The 16,810-nt window shown below is 44.7% G+C and overlaps 1 protein-coding gene across 1 annotated transcript in view; it reads left to right on the top strand.

Moving 5' to 3' along the window:
- The window catches only part of LOC129869570 (KICSTOR complex protein SZT2-like), a 192,353-nt gene that overhangs the window by 43,120 nt on the left and 132,423 nt on the right, over window positions 1-16,810 (top strand). Inside the window, 12 exon segments of the mRNA XM_055944087.1 lie at window positions 1,374-1,501; window positions 3,706-3,964; window positions 4,411-4,585; window positions 4,686-4,778; window positions 10,220-10,292; window positions 10,606-10,926; window positions 11,231-11,369; window positions 12,355-12,465; window positions 13,647-13,716; window positions 13,853-14,038; window positions 14,259-14,534; window positions 14,741-15,152. Of these exon segments, the coding sequence (XP_055800062.1) occupies window positions 1,374-1,501; window positions 3,706-3,964; window positions 4,411-4,585; window positions 4,686-4,778; window positions 10,220-10,292; window positions 10,606-10,926; window positions 11,231-11,369; window positions 12,355-12,465; window positions 13,647-13,716; window positions 13,853-14,038; window positions 14,259-14,534; window positions 14,741-15,152 (2,243 nt within the window).

Here is a 16,810-nt window from a genome sequence, read left to right as displayed (position 1 = left end):
CTGATTATACCCTTCATAAGTTTACCCTTCACTCAACATTGGTTGCCAGCAAGGTCATTGTGGTTACCTGAGTCCCATGCTGATGTTGTTTTCCTTTACTATGGTGATAAATAGACCTCAAGACGCTGACTCCTAGGAGATGATTCAGCAGATGAAGTTCAGGTAGCACAACACTGCTAGCTTACTGCTGCTTCCATCATCCTTCCTGTCTCATCATCTGGTGAGATCCATCTCAATTCATCTGTCCTCAATTCCTTGCATCTTTGCTTTGAGGGGATAGGGGATGGGACCAATACGGTTCAGAAGGAGGTGAGGGGAAAGGATGCAAGGAGTCATGGAAAGATTAACTGAGCTGTGGTGTTTCGGATCGGTGCCTGTGGGAGGAGCTTAGGCCTAATCACATGCTCCCATCTCTGTTTTCAGACCAGGGAGAGGCTCCTGGGGTTGAGTAAATCACTATCTCACTCCAGGCTTGTGTTGCTATGGGGATGTTGGTATCTACCTCCAGAGAAGACTGTCGCCTCTAGACATACTTGAAGGCTTGACTCCACAAAGCATGACCCTTATATTTGCTGGAGCTCCTAGCTTCTTTTAGGAGGCTGTCTCTCTGTCTACAGTCATGTACTAATGGGTAGAACTGCCAAAAGTCAACATGTCTGCTGTGTGAACTGGCAATATCTTACTTATTGTAGGTTCCCAGGTTCTTGCAGTTAGGGTCGTTTTGTCTGAGATTTGCAGACCCTACTAGCATTGTGCTATGACAATCTCTCCTCTTAGCCTATGATAAAAACATTTTTTTTAATGGATAAACAAGTTTCTTTGTACTCTTTTTTTTGTCATCTGTGAAATCTGGGAATTATACACTTGTATCATGGTACATGTTTGACTGTGTTGACCTCCGATGAACATTAGACACAAAGTATTGCCATATTGGATACATTTTCTTAACTGCTTATTTCCCCACTTAAAAAGCATTCTTTGGAGCTCTAATGTTGTGGAGTGTCCCCTTAACCTCAAGTGAATAGACTTTAACAGCAGCCTCTTCACCTCAATGCATAATGCAGCATTATATGGAGCTGGACTGTGTGTTTTTTTTTCTAACGGAGATTAAAGATCAGAGATTTGTGTTTTTTATGACTTGTGATTAGAGACTGTGTTTGTAAGGAGATATGCAGCGTGTTAAAATAACTGTTATATTTAATGATTAGGCTATGCTCCCTCCTTTCTACGGCTTGTATGGTTCTCTGACAGATTTACTACTGGGCTTCCTGATTCTGAGTGTGCTTCTCTTCCTCTTATTCTGTAACAGTGTTGGTGTGGTTGTGTGTGTGTGTCTTTGTCTGTCTGATGTCTGTCCCCTTCCCTCCCAACAGATCTCTATCTCAGGAACGCAGCAGCACCTCCTCCTGGACAGACCTGATGTCGCAGCCTCATAAACACAAGGAACTGGCCAACTACTGCAGCCTGCTACAGGAGCACTACAACCACAGCTATGTCAAAGGTAATGCACTACAACCACAGCTACGTCAAAGGTAATGCACTACCACCACAGCTACGTCAAAGGTAATGCACTACAACCACAGCTACGTCAAAGGTAATGCACTACAACCACAGCTACGTCAAAGGCAATGCACTACCACCACAGCTACGTCAAAGGCAATGCACTACCACCACAGCTACGTCAAAGGCAATGCACTACCACCACAGCTACGTCAAAGGCAATGCACTACCACCACAGCTACGTCAAAGGCAATGCACTACCACCACAGCTACGTCAAAGGCAATGCACTACCACCACAGCTACGTCAAAGGCAATGCACTACCACCACAGCTACGTCAAAGGCAATGCACTACCACCACAGCTACGTCAAAGGCAATGCACTACCACCACAGCTACGTCAAAGGCAATGCACTACCACCACAGCTACGTCAAAGGTCATCTCAGAACCAATAATTAAATCTTGATTTGAACCAATTCTATATTAAAATCTTTGATTCTGGGGGTGGAAGTTTTCAAATTTGAACTAAAGGGAACAGGAAAGGAAGTCTCCATCCCTCTCGAAGCCTCTGCCAAAGACTGTCGCCAGTGCCTTCCTTGGCCCCTATGTCAGATTATGCAAGTATCGCTGACAGACGTTAACATTTATGGTAAACATCCTGTCATGAGAGTCTACGTCAAAGGTGACTAGTCCAGTCTGACTGCTTAATCATTCTGTGTAGCTAGTATTTGACCAGACGTCACAAAACCCTTAACTGCTCAGGAAATGAAATGCTGTGCTTCTCTGCTCTGGCTCGTAAATGACTGAGGCATAGAGGAGACCAATGATACTTTTCCCTGCTTTATGACACTAAAGGGAAATGAGATGGGAGGAGAGGTGTGCATGGGGGTCCTGTGTGGCTCAGTTGATAGAGCATTGCGCTTGCAACGCCAAGGTTGTGGGGTTCGATTCCAAGGGGGACCAGTAACAAAGGAAGTATGTATGCACTCACTACTGTAAGTTGCTCTAAATGAGAGCATCTGCTAAATGACCAAAATGTAAAAAAGATGATTATTGGCTCGTAGCTGACTATCTCTGCGGGTCCCAAATGGCACCATATTCCCTATATAGTGCGTTACTTTTGACAAGAGCCCTATATGCCTGTGACTTCTTGATACACATACAGGCAGGCCCTTCAATAGCACCTCCACTTTTACCGAGACGTGTTTAGGGCACGTGTTTAAGCTTAATTTCAGGAGTGGCTATTCAGAAGCGTCTGTAAACACACACACACACACACACTAGAAGACTTCCATTGGTGCACGTTTCCGGTGCTGACTGTCTGTCATGCAGATATAGTGATGCCATGGCAGCATCTCTTCTCTCACTGCTGAGTCGAGAGGTTAACCCAAAATCTATACCCTGAAAATGCATCATTCATTTTATTTGGATGTAGTTTATAAAAAATGTATTGACCAATTTGTTAGGGTTTATTTCCTTTTTTTATCGATCTTGTCTCATCGCTGAAACTCCCCAACGGGCTCGGTAGAGGCGACGGTGGATTCATGCATCCTCCGAAACATGACCTGTCTAACCGCGCTCCTTAACACCCGCCAGCTTAACCCAGAAGCCAGCCACACCAATGTGTCGGAGGAAACACCGTACAACTGGCGCCCAGGGTCAACCTGCAGGTGCCCGGCTCGCCACATGGAGGCGCTAGAGCCAAGTAAAGCCCCTGTGGCCAAACCCTCCCCTAACCAGGATGACGCTAGGCCAATTGTGCGCTGTCCTATGGGACTCCCGGCCACGGCCGGTTGTAGCACAGCCCGGGAATGAACCTGGGTCTGTAGTAACTCCTCTAGCGGACCGCTGCGCCCACTCGGCCCTTATTTCCTCATTTTTTAAATAAAATATAGACGTGCTAGATTTATTGTGCTGTACTTGGCTGATCTATACGTAGAATAGTTTGTCAGATTCGTATTTGAGAATGTAGGGGAAGGTTGTGATGATGTAGTAGCTCAGTGTGGGGCTCTTTCTCAATTAATCTTTCCTCACATCCTGTCTCATCACCTCCTTTTCAGATCATATTGGAAGAGGTCCACTTGTAAGTTCTCCTTTAATGCAGTTGAGAAGGAGGCGAAGAGATAAGACGTGAGAAATCGTGGAAAGATTAATTATGACACAGCAGGCGTGTATTTGAAGTGTGTGTGTTCTCTCCATTCCTGAGGTGTGTACCGCAGCCTACAGCAGTCCTACAACATCAGTTCCCAGGACGTGTTGACAGCCATGGACTACTGTGAGGAGTCTCTCCAGGAGATAGACATCACTTCCTTCCTCCAGACACTCTGCGGACACATCCGGGAGTTCCAGGAGAGCCATGGAGACGGAGGGGTAAGGGTTCACAGCAGCACCCCTTCCACCTTCACCATCGGAGATGCAGAGGAGGACCGGCTTGCCAAGAGGGGACCCATGGCCTCTTCATCCAGGTACTACTGGGACCTACAGAGCTGTTATCCGTTTAAAAAAGTTGAAATACTTGAGGTGTGCTTGACTGGCATGTTGTCTCCGGCTGGAGCGGCCTTGTAATTACCAAATAAATTCCATCAATCAAACAATCTGGAGTTTGCACTTTTAGGACTGTCCTTGACAAGTTAAAACCAAGGTCAGTTGACGTATTTAAAATATTTGATATACATATTTGACCCAGGTCTGCTACAAAATGATCTGCATGGACACATGGGGAAAGAGCATGTTATCTGACCTTGGTCAAGAGCTGAATTCACACAGAGTGGGTCCCTTCAAGACCTTTGGGACACAAACAAACATTTTGTTTTGGTTTGGTTGGTTTGTTTTGGTACATGTTGGGTTCAGGCCATTGATTGCCAGTAGTGAATGGTGCTCTAAGTAAACATGATGACCTTGTATCTGCAAGTATTGAGATGGAGGATGTGAGTGAGGCAGAGTCCAGAGGGAAGACTTTGGCCCCCACCTCCTGGCTAGGCCTGGATGAACCCCCCAGGACCACCAGGATACCAGAGTTCCCTCTGTCCCTCCTCTACCTGCAGCAGAAGTGTGAGGTCTTCCCTGACCTGCACAAAATCATACAGGTAAACAACTGAAGGATAGAGGATGTAGAAATGGATTGTTACAATTTGATATTCTTGTTATAGAACAGTTTTAAAGATAGCTAATGCCTGTATTCAACAGGACAAATTCATGGAAATTAGTGCTCAGTACTTCAAGACCGTACCTTCTCATCCCCACTACTTCTACTACTGCCCAGCATCATCGAAGAAAGAGGTATGTGTATGTTATAGTGTTGTCACGATACCAACATTTTACTAATGATACGATACCAGGCCAAGTATCATGATAACCAGTAGTGTTGCAATACCACGGGTGTAAAAAATTCAGTGGCCTAGCATCCTGTTTGCCCTGTCATCCGAACACTTGTTCCCGTTTTCTAAACGTTATGCGCATGTGCTATGCAAAAAACCTGTCAATGATATTCACACTTCTACTCAATACAACACATATTGAATTAACTTGACACTGTTCACTGTATCATAGAATACTACATGGTGGCTGATTTGCTCATATTTACAAAGGCCTACCTGTGATTTGGCTGGAGGAATTGGAGCAAGGAATATATACTGGACATGCATAATGATCTGCATGTCAATGTGAAAACACTGCATGAAACCTTCTTTACTCTTCAGTTAACCCTCCCTCCCTCTCATAAACACACTCGCTCTCCCACAAACACATACACAAATGTTAGGCACCCAACAGAATTTAAGGAGCACCAGAAGGAGTATTCCCCCGCCCCCAAAAATAAAAACTTTCCTGAACCAACACTTGCACTTGACCCCCTCACTCCCCTTTCTAGCTCTGACTTTGCTGATAGCTACTTTGAGGAGAAGTGTACTTACTATTCCAGTGACATGTGCTTGTCCCACCTAGCTATCTTAAGATGAATGCACTAACTGAGCGTCTGGTAATTGACTAAAATGTCAAATGTAAAACGATGTGGTTTAGACTTACATTTGGCCCATATGAATCCTACCTTTTTAAAGCACATCTTATGAGTAGCAGACCCTTTTCCTTTCTTCTGGTGCCAATCAAATGTGCCTTAACCTACTGTCAAGTTACCAGGTTGTTAGCTAGCTAGGTAACATGGCTGAACAACGCTGTTTGTTATCAAAACAATTTAGTTACCCAGGGTTAGTTTAAAACAGCCTACGACATGGTTTGTGAAGTTATATAAAATTCGCTCAGGAATAAAAATGGTAGCTCTGGTAATGCACTCAGTATACTAAACATTAGGAACACTTTCCTAACATTGAGTTGGCTGGATGTTCTTTGGGTGGACAATTCTTGATACACACAGGAAACTGTTGAGCTTTAAAAATCCAGCAGCATTTCTTGACACAAACCGGTACGCCTGGCACCTACCATACCCCGTTCAAAGGCACTTAAAAATAAATCTTGCCCATTCATCCTCTGAATGGCACATATACACAATCCATTTCTCAATTGTCTCAAGGCTTGAAAATCCTTATTTTACCTTTCTCATCCCCTTTATTGACACTGATTTTGAAGTGGATTTAACAAGTGACATCAATAAGGGATCATAGCTTTCACCTGGTCAGTCTGTCATGGAAGGAGCAGGTACAGTTGAAGTCGGAAATGTACATACACCTTAGCCAAATACATTTAAACTCAGTTTTTCACAATTCCTGACATTTTAATACAAATTCCCTGTCTTAGGTCAGTTAGGATCACCACTTGATTTTAAGAATGTGAAATATAAGAATGATAGTAGAGTGATTTATTTCAGCTTTTATTTCTTTCATCACATTCCCAGTGGGTCAGAAGTTTACATACACTCAATTAGTATTTGGAAGCATTGCCTTTTTAAATTGTGTAATTCAGGTAGCCTTTCACAAGCTTCCCACATTAAGTTGGGTGAATTTTGGCCCATTCCTCCTTACAGAGCTGGTGTACCAGAGGCAGGTTTGTAGGCCTCCTTGCTCGCACACGCTTTTTACGTTCTGCCGACACATTTTGTATTGGATTGAGGTCAGGGCTTTGTGATGGCCACTCCAATAACTTGACTTTGTTGTCCTTAAGGCTTTTTGCCACAACTTTGGATGTATGCTTGGGGTCATTGTCCATTTGGAAGACCCTTTTGCTACCGATGTTTATCTTCCTGACTGATGTCTTGAGATGTTGCTTCAATATATCCACATCATTTTCATTCTCATGAAGCGATCTATTTTGTGAAGTGCACCAGGCCCTCCTGCAGCAAAGCACCCCCACAACATGATGCTACCACCCCTGTGCATCACGGTTGGGATGGTGTTCTTTGGCTTGCAAGCCTCCCCCTTTTCCTTCAAACATAACAATGGTCATTATGGCCAAACAGTTATATTTTTGTTTCATCAGACCAGAGGACATTTTTCCAAAAAGTACCATCTTTGGCCCCATGTGCAGATGCAAACCGTAGTCTGGCTTTTTTATGGTGGTTTTGGAGCAGTGGCTTCTTCCTTGCTGAGCGGCCTTTCAGGTTGTGTTGATATAGGACTCGTTTTACTGTGGATATAGATAGTTTTGTACCTGTTTCCTCCAGCATCTTCACAAGGTCCTTTGCTGTTGTTCTGGGATTGATTTGCACTTTTCGCACCAAAGTACGTTCATCTCTAGGAGACAGAACACGTCTTCTTCCTGAGCGTTATGATGGCTACGTGGCCCCATGGTATTTATAATTGCATAATATTGTTTGTACAGATGAATGTGGTACCCTGAGGCGTTTGGAAATTGCTCGCAAGGATGAACCAGACTTATGGAGGTCTACAATTTTTTTTATGAAGTCTTGGCTGATTTCTTTTGATTTTCCCATGATGTCAAGCAAAGAGGCACTGAGTTTGACGGTAGGCCTTGAAATACATCCACAGGTACATCTCCAATTGACTCAAATTATGTCAATTAGCCTATCAGAAGCTTCTAAAGCCATGACATAATTTTATGGAAATTTCCAAGCTGTTTAAAGCCACAGTCAACTTACTGTATGTAAACTTCTGACCCACTGGAATTGTGATACAGTGAATTATAAGTTAAATAATCTGCCTGTTAACAATTGTTGGAAAAATTGCTTGTGTCATGCACATAGTAGATGTCCTAACTGACTTGCCAAAACTATAGTTTGTTACCTTCTTACGGCTGAAATCCCGTTAACGGGATCGATATGACAACAGCCAGTGAAAGTGCAGGGCGCCAAATTCAAACAGAAATCTCACAATTAAAATTCCTCAAACATACAAGTATTTTACACCATTTTAAAGATAAACTTGTTGTTAATCCCACCACAGTGTCTGATTTTCAAAAAGGCTTTACGACAAAAGCATACCATGCGTTTATGTTAGGTCAGCACCTAGTCACAGAAAAACACAGCCATTTTTCCAGCCAAAGAGAGGAGTCACAAAAAGCAGAAATAGAGATAAAATTAATCACTAACCTTCGATGATCTTCATCAGATGACACTCATAGAACTTGATGTTACACAATACATGTATGTTTAGTTCGATAAAGGTCCTATTTATATCCAAAAATCTCAGTTTACATTGGCGCGTTATGTTCAGTAATGTTTTGCTTCCAAAACATCCCGTGATTTTGCAGAGAGCCACATCAATTTCCAGAAATACTCATAATAAACATTGATAAAAGATACAAGTGTTTGACATGGAACTTTTAGATAAACTTCTCCTTAATGCAACCGCTGTGTCAGATTTCAAAAAAGCTTTACGGAAAAAGCACACCATGCAATAATCTGAGTACAGCGCTCAGAGACCAAAACAAGCCATTCAGATACACGCCAAGTCAAAAATAGCATTAGAAATATTCACTTACCTTTGATGATCTTCATCAGAGTGCACTCCTATGAATCCCAGTTCCACAATAAATGTTTGTTTTGTTCGATAAAGTCCATCATTTATGTCCAAATACCTCCTTTTTGTTCGCGCGTTTAGTTCACAAATCCAAATTCACACGGCGCAGGCACTTAGTTCAGACGACAGTTCCATTACAGTTCGTAGAAACATATCAAACGATGTATAGAATCAATCTTTAGGATGTTTTTGTCATACATCTTCAATAATATTCCAACCGGACAATTCCTTTGTCTGTAGAGAGGAAAAGGAACGCAGCTAACTCTTACGGGTGTGTGCCTGACTGAGCTCATGGCATTCTGCCAGACACCTGATTGAAACAGCTCTTATTCTCCCCCCCCCCCCCCCCCCCCCTTTACAGTAGAAGCCTGAAACAAGGTTCTAAAGACTGTTGACATCAAGTGGAAGCCTTAGGAAGTGCAATCGGACCAAATTTTACACTGTATATTGGATAGGCAAAGACTTGAAAACCTACAAACCTCAGATTCCCCACTTCCTGGTTTGATTTTTTTTCTCAGGTTTTTGACTGCCATATGAGTTCTGTTATACTCACAGACATCAATCAAACAGTTTTAGAAACTTCAGAGTGTTTTCTATCCAAATCAACTAATAATATGCACATCTTAGCTTCTGGGCCTGAGTAGCAGGCAGTTTACTCTGGGCACCTTATTCATCCATGCTACTCAATCCTGCCCCCCAGCCATAAGAAGTTAACAAGAAATGTGTGGAGTGGTTGAAAAACGAGTTTGAATGACTCCAACCTAAATGTATGTCAACTTCCGACTTCAACTGTATTCCTAATGTTTTGTATACTCGGTGTATGTCACTCAGAGGCTTGCGATTGCAAAGCCTGCTCAAACTGTTCTGTGTTCTTGGTTATGCCAGGTGATGATGAAATTATACAATATATCAGCATTTAACGCTCTGCGTGCTGCTCCTATGTAACAAATGTTCTCAGAGTCTGCATCCCGGCTCGCCATCACGGCTGAATTTAGATTTTAAAAACTGAGGAATGGATGCGCAGGAAGAGCGGATGGAGAGAAGCAGGTGGATGAGGGCTGGTAGGGGATGCTGAGAGATGCAGGTGGGTGAGGGCTGGTAGGGGATACTGAGAGTAGCAGGTGGGTGAGGGCTGGTAGGGGATGCAGGTGCGTGAGGGCTGGTAGGGGATGCTGAGATGCTGGTAGGGGATGCTGAGAGAAGCAGGTGGATGAGGGCTGGTAGGGGATGCTGAGAGATGCAGGTGGGTGAGGGCTGGTAGGGGATACTGAGAGTAGCAGGTGGGTGAGGGCTGGTAGGGGATGCAGGTGCGTGAGGGCTGGTAGGGGATGCTGAGAGAAGCAGGTGGGTGAGGGCTGGTAGGGTATACGGCAGGATGATTAAAGCTGCCACACGTCATATGCGCATGAAAGTGGATATTATTGGACTGGGGTATCCAAGAGACTACTTGCTGTTGCTTAAAATATGTAAGTGAATTTATAAACAAAACTGACTATAAACAGGCACCAGCTGGTTATTTAGAACTGTAGGCCTGAAGAATGTGGTAGTGTCGTATTCTAAAATGTTGGTATCATGACTTTTTTGTACGGTGACGTTACCGTGGTACTGGTATACCGTGCAACACTAGTATGTTATTTCCTATCAGTTGCTCTCAGTCTTTGCAGTAGCTGTGTATCCACACTCCAGGACAGTGAAGAAAACACTTGGTGCCGACACACTGGTTCAACAATAAATAACTGGGTCTGGGAATAACACAGTGCCCTTCCTCCTTTATTTTTTTGTTCTCCTCATAAGTACTCTGATGTGGAAGAGAAGAGACAACCTAGTGAAGAGGTTGTGTCAGAGGCTGAGCCTGCTACAGAGGACGGTGAGGATCCTTGTATTTTATATGATCTATTTCACAATACATCAACTACTCATCCTCTGGACCATAGAGAACATGTAGTTCGTCATTCGTCATAAATCCTATCTCACCGTTATGTGGGCAGCAGGTAGCCTAGCGGTTGGGCCAGTAACCAAAGGTCATTGGTTTGATTCTCAGAGCTGACTAGCTGAAAAATGTGCCCTTGAGCAATGCACTAATTGCACCTGTAAGTTGCTCTGGATAAGAGCAGCTGCTAAATTACATTTTTTTTACATTTATTTTGATGTAAAAACGTAAATCCACCTGTGTACCTCAGAGTACATGTCGGGCTGTTGCATTGTGACGGAGAGCGACACAGACCTGGAGGTGGAGTACCAGGAGAGGGCTGAAGGCCGGAGATCCCTAGGGGCAGACAGAGAGGGGGAGGCAGGGGGAGAGTGGGAGGATGAGTCCCTGTCTGACTCCAACACAGTGAACCAGGAAGATGTCTCCTTCAGAATCCTAGAGGGAGACAGCCTGTTGGAGCCAGAAGGGCCACAGCCTGACATGCCCCCACTGTTCATCCACCTCACCTGCTCTGTTAACATGAAGAGTTGCCACGGATCCATGCCCATAACCACGCTACCCACCTGCCTGGGTGAGTACACACTGCCTCTGCTCTGTACCTGGCACCCCTCACAGAATAGACTCAAGTCAATAGACAGCATGTGAATCAGACCTGGGTTGAAAAAGCTGCACTTTGAGTGTCTGGCACAATGGAACCAGTGGACTAGTTCCTAAAGTGCTAACCCTTCCATCTGGCACTATAGGCAGGCTCACTCCTACACTCAAAGTATTTGAAAGACAACAAATACTATTTGAACTCAGGTCTGGTGTGACATTTCTTTAATGATATTTAATGCCCTACTGTTTATGTTGAGATGTGTACTGTGTTATTGCAGGTGAGGTGATCATGTGTCTGGAGAATGCAGAGGCCCTGCAGGCTGTGAATCTGAATAATCTGTCTGTCACACTGGACATCTTTGTTCTCACCTTACCCCTGGAGATAGAGGACATGCAATCAGACTTGAGACACAACAGGTTAGATCTTACTTTAATAAAACTATGTGGAACGAAAATAGCCCTTTACACTCATACCCATATGCGGGTTGAAAATGACAGATTTGGCCAATGATAAGCGCATAAATTGGAACACAGTGGCTGAACAGTAACATACTATGAATGATGTCAGAGCATGAATGGTTTTGGATTGCGTAAACAACAACAGTAGCTGTGTGATTTGATGGGGATGCAGGGCTGTGTTCCAAAGAAAACAACTACAAGTGTGCTTGCTTTAGTTCCTCAACAGCACAGCTAGGAGAGCTCAAAAAAACAACTTATAGTTTGACTGTTCTTTGAGTCATAAAAGTGCATTGAAATGACTTAGGAACTGTGTACACTTTGGAGAGGTGTGTGGTCACTTGGAGCCACCAGTTAGTCCTCTCACTCAAACCCTTGTCATTTTTTTGTCTTATGTTGCACCTACCCCACATATTTTCAGATTTTGTTATCAACAAATGCAGAAAAAAGTACAGTAAATGTAAAATGCACATAAAATCAACAGTGTAAAAAGTCTTGTCAGGTGAACCTGTTGTGTCCTCAATTTTGGTCTAATAACTTTCACATCATCCCCAACAGTTCCCTCTCCATTGCTACCATGCATATGCATTTCATATTTATTTTGTGAGAAACATTTAAATTTAGTCCTGTCCATATAGGCCAAGTCCCATGAGTGTGTAAAGGGTTAAATGACAAACTCCCCCCAAAATATTTTCGCTCTTGGATTAATTAGTTCATGGATTAATTAGTTCATGGGGTAAGGTGCTCTTTGGTTCCCCAGTTATGTGAATAAAATAAACTTGTAGGATATCACTCATCCAAACACACACAAGCACTCTTCCTGGACACATTATCATTGGATTGATAAGGTGCAATGTGGTTGAGCCCTGTGGTGTATATGTTCATCAAACTGCATTTCTTTCACAAGAAGGTGATCATGTTAACTAACAGCCTGCACTCTCTCTAGGTACACGTCAGAGAGCAGTGTGTCTCTGAACCGTTCTCCAGATCAGCCCTCTTCCTACCGCTCTGATGAGGATGTGATGGGCAACCTGGACAGAGTAGTAGAGGTCGACGGGTGAGTCATTGGGAAGGATGAGAAGCGGAGAAGTCTTGTCCTATATCTGTTTGTGCTGCATAGCCGTTGTCAGTTGGCTTTACAGCACAAACAGATCTGGGAGCAGGCTAAAGGAGTAGGTGTTAATGGGTGATTGATCTTGATTTTACTGGACTGCTGCTACCTGCATCTGATGGTCATGGTGCTTTCAAGACAACTGGGAACTCTGGAAAAAAATTAGGTCAAATCATGACGTCAGTGATCTTCAGGTCTGAAAGTCAGAGGTGTGAGTTGGATGACCGTTCAAAACGATTTTCCCAGTCGGATCTCATTTTTTTCCGACTTCCCAGTTGTCTTAAATGTACTGAAGTCGGAAGTCAGAGATTTCCTAGTTCCCAGTTGTGAGGATCACTGACGTCATGATTTTCAACACGGCATTAATCTTCCTGCTCTCTCCTTCCTTTCCTCCGGTGCAACTGACCAGAGAAAGGGGACATCCTCTTCCACCTGATGGCAAAACTCGAGTCGCACAGCATCTGCCTCATACACAAATTCATGTTGTTCCTATGATCAGAGAAATATATATATATATTTTTTTTTTTTTTAAATGGACACGACGAGCTGCTTATAATAAAGTGTTGACAGTGCTGAATATAAAATGTAATATAGCTCTTAGCTATATTCTTTGACAGTCTCTCTGTGGTCATGGTTTTATTAAATCTTATGTAAGTTAGTATCGAACTTTGCTGTGACCAGTGTCATGGAAGCTCTGTACAGTAGGCACGGTGATTTGAGCTATCCGATTGGCCAGTACAGTAGGTGCACATGATTTGACCACAGATCTCCTGGTCCGCCGGGTAGGCGGAGTTTGTCTTTTCAGACAAATTAAATTCTTAAAATGGGAACACTTTACTTAACCGCTGCGCATGGCTTCTGAATCAAGTGCACCTACCGCCAACAGCGCAACGAATTAAACAAAAAGGAGTACAAACCTTTATCATTGGCTTTTCTACAGAATTGTTAGGTGTTCCACTAGGAATGACTTGAAGATGGACCAGTCAATCGCCATCGACTGGTTGGTGACCACTGATTCTAAAGGGTAGATAAAAGCATGTTGAGGAGGGTTTGGCTGATTATGACATTTGTCAGCTTGCATGATTTCTATGACCTTGCAGTAGTTCATTTTTTCTTTATTTCAACAGGGTTGTAGGAGACTCTTTGTCCAAACTCCCAATTCCCCACAAACTAGCCGTGTTAGCCGCCATGGAGGAGGTAAATTCAGTCTCTGTAATCTCGATCTTGATATGATTTGAGCTAGTCGATCCACTAAATAGCCGGAATTCCTCTGTCACCGAGGTACATATTTCAGGCACATTCACTCAGATCTCCCTGTTGCCTCTCGCTGTAGATCCGTTGGCTCCTAGAGGATGAGATTGTGTCAGCTCTGCGTCACTCCCGGGTCATCAGCTCGTCCACGCTACAGAAGGTGGCGGGTCACGTGCTTCGCTCAGGCGGGCGACCACGCTGCCACTTTGAGGTCGTTCCCTTGCAGTTTGTCTTCGGCCCTGAGCAGTCCCTGGAAAAGTTCAAAGAGGTGGGCTGGGATGATGACCAGGAGGGGTGACAAGTGTCTGTCCTTTTTTCTAGTGGGGTCAATATGTTTTTCCCATCGTTAGGAACCTTGCATGGTTGTTGCACACCCAAGTTCTACTCTGTCAATTGCTTTTAAATGAGGAAAATTGGTATTGGAATTTCAGTTTTCTTCCTGGATTGAGATGGAACTGACCCTAACCCTTGAATCTTACCCTCAACAGGAGTTCCGTAGGATGTCATTCTCAGGTTACTTGCTGAAAGGAGAGCAGGACAACTTCCACTACATGTCTCTGAGTAGACTCCACCCACAGCGCATCCAGGCTTCTATGAGGCTGTCTGAGAGCACTGTTAACACTGAGGGGGCTGGACAGACCACCCAAACCAACAATCACTGTGCTGATGTGGACGACAGTGCCAGGGCTCCGTCCAATCATGGTGCACCAGGAAGAAGACCTGACCACGGAACAGAGGTGGAGAGGGTGGAGCTAGACTGTGAGGTTTGTCAAACTTTTGGGAGGGGATTTCAACCTGACCAACTAGTTTATTTCCATCTATCCTCTTTCATGGTCCTTTGAGTCGAATTAAGGTTTCCTACCTTTTTAATGTTTTTTCTGAATAAATGCAATTTATATGAATGTATGGATGAATGTGTATGAATTTGAACTGAATGAATTATTCTATATGTTACATTCTTTCCCTCCAGGTGCAGGGAGAAGAGAAGAAGCCTGCTGTCGGGGATGTTAGTGATTCTGGTAGTGACCTAGCCCAGGACCCCTGCAACCCTCCAGCCAAACCCACCCGGGATGACTCCGAGGAGGGCCCCAGACCTCGGTTGAGCTCAGCCGGTGCAACCTCCACAGCCGCTGGGGATGGACCTCGGGAGAGTTCTGTTGGTGTCTCCACCGGCCGACCCCGACTGAGCTCTGTGGGCAGAGGAGGAGAGGTGATAGGACCTCAGCTGAGCTCTGTAGGCTCCTCCTTCACGGCCATGAGGGATCAAGGCCAATCCAGCACCCCTCACCTCAAGCCCAGCACCAGCACCGACCGCTCCTCAGAAAACACCAAGACCCCATCCGCAGTCAGCCTGGCCGAGTCGGTGCAGTCCACCACCCACAGTGAGTGTCCCTGTCCCCCAGAGCCCAGACCCAGACAACATCTAGGACCTTAAGTGATGAGACGTTACAGCTACACTGCTTGGGTGATATTCCATTTTTTTTTTTTTTAACAAAGTGCAACAAGGAGGCTCGCTGTGTTTGCAACGCTGTGAAACTTAATACAAACCTGTGGTGTATAATGACAGAAGCCATTCACATGGTAGCTTCCTACAGTCCTGTTTGTTTGCCCATACTGTTTTTTTTTTAATGGAACCATGCTGTGACCTGCCATATCTCCCAGCAGAGGAGAGATTACTAGTTCAGCTCTTTATCTGTGTGTCTATACAGTGCATTCGGAAAGTATTCAGACCCCTTCCCCTTTTCCACATTTTGATACGTTACAGCCTTATTTTAAAATGGATTAAATATTTTTTTCCCCTCATCAATCTACACACAATACCCCATAATGACAAAGCGAAAACATAAATACCGTATTTACATAAGTATTCAGACCCTTTGCTATGATACTGGAAATTGAGCTCAGGTGCATCCTGTTTCCATTGATCATCTTTGATGTTTCTACAACTTGATTGGAGTCCACCTGTGGTAAATTCAATTGATTGGACATGAAGGCTCACACCTGTCTATATAAGGTCCCACAGTTGACAGCACGTCAGAGCAAAAACAAAGCCATGAGGTCGAAGGAGTTGTCCGTAGACCCCCGAGAGAGGATTGTGTCGAGGCACAGATCTGGGGATAGGTACCAAAAAATGACTGCAGCATTGAATGTCCCCAAGAACACAGTGGCCTCCATCATTCTTTGAAAAAAAATGTTTATCCCCTTTTCTCCCCAATTTTCGTGGTATCCAATCGCTAGTAATTACTATCTTGTCTCATCGCTACAACTCCCGTACGGGCTCGGGAGAGACGAAGGTCAAAAGCCACGCGTCCTCCAAAGCACAACCCAACCAAGCCACACTGCTTCTTAACACAGCGCGCATCCAACCCGGAAGCTAGCCGCACCAATGTGTCGGAGGAAACACCGTGCACCTGGCTCCCTTGGTTAGCGCCCACTGCGCTGCCCGCCACAGGAGTCGCTGGAGCGCGATGAGACAAGGATATCCCTACCGGCCAAACCCTCCCTAACCCGTACGGCGCTAGGCCAATTGTGCGTCGCCCCACGGACCTCCCGGTCGCGGCCGGCTGCGACAGAGCCTGGGCGCGAACCCAGAGACTTTGGTGGCGCAGCTAGCACTGCGATGCAGTGCCCTAGACCACTGCGCCACCCGGGAGGCCCCGCCTCCATCATTCTTAAATGGAAGACGTTTGGAACCACCAAGACTCTTTTAGAGTTGGCCACCCGGCCAAACTGAGCAATCGGGGAGAAGTGCCTTGGTCAGGGAGGTGACCAAGAACCCAATGGCACATGAAAGCCCGCTTGAAGTTTGCCAAAAGGGACCTAAAAACTCTCAGACCGTGAGAAACAAGATTCTCTGGTCTGATGAAACAAAGTTGAACTCTTTGGCTTGAATGCCAAGCGTCATGTCTGGAGGAAACCTGGCACCATCCCTACGGTGAAGCATGGTGGTGGCAGCATCATGCTGTGAGGATGTTATTCAGCGGCAGGGACTGGGAGACTAGTCAGGATCAAGGAAAATATGAATGGAGCAAAGTACAGA

Source organism: Salvelinus fontinalis, chromosome 14, assembly GCF_029448725.1.
Source record: "Salvelinus fontinalis isolate EN_2023a chromosome 14, ASM2944872v1, whole genome shotgun sequence".
Classification (NCBI taxonomy): domain Eukaryota; kingdom Metazoa; phylum Chordata; class Actinopteri; order Salmoniformes; family Salmonidae; genus Salvelinus; species Salvelinus fontinalis.
The sequence above is the reverse complement of the archived record's forward strand: the minus strand, read 5'-3'. Positions and strand labels throughout refer to the sequence as shown.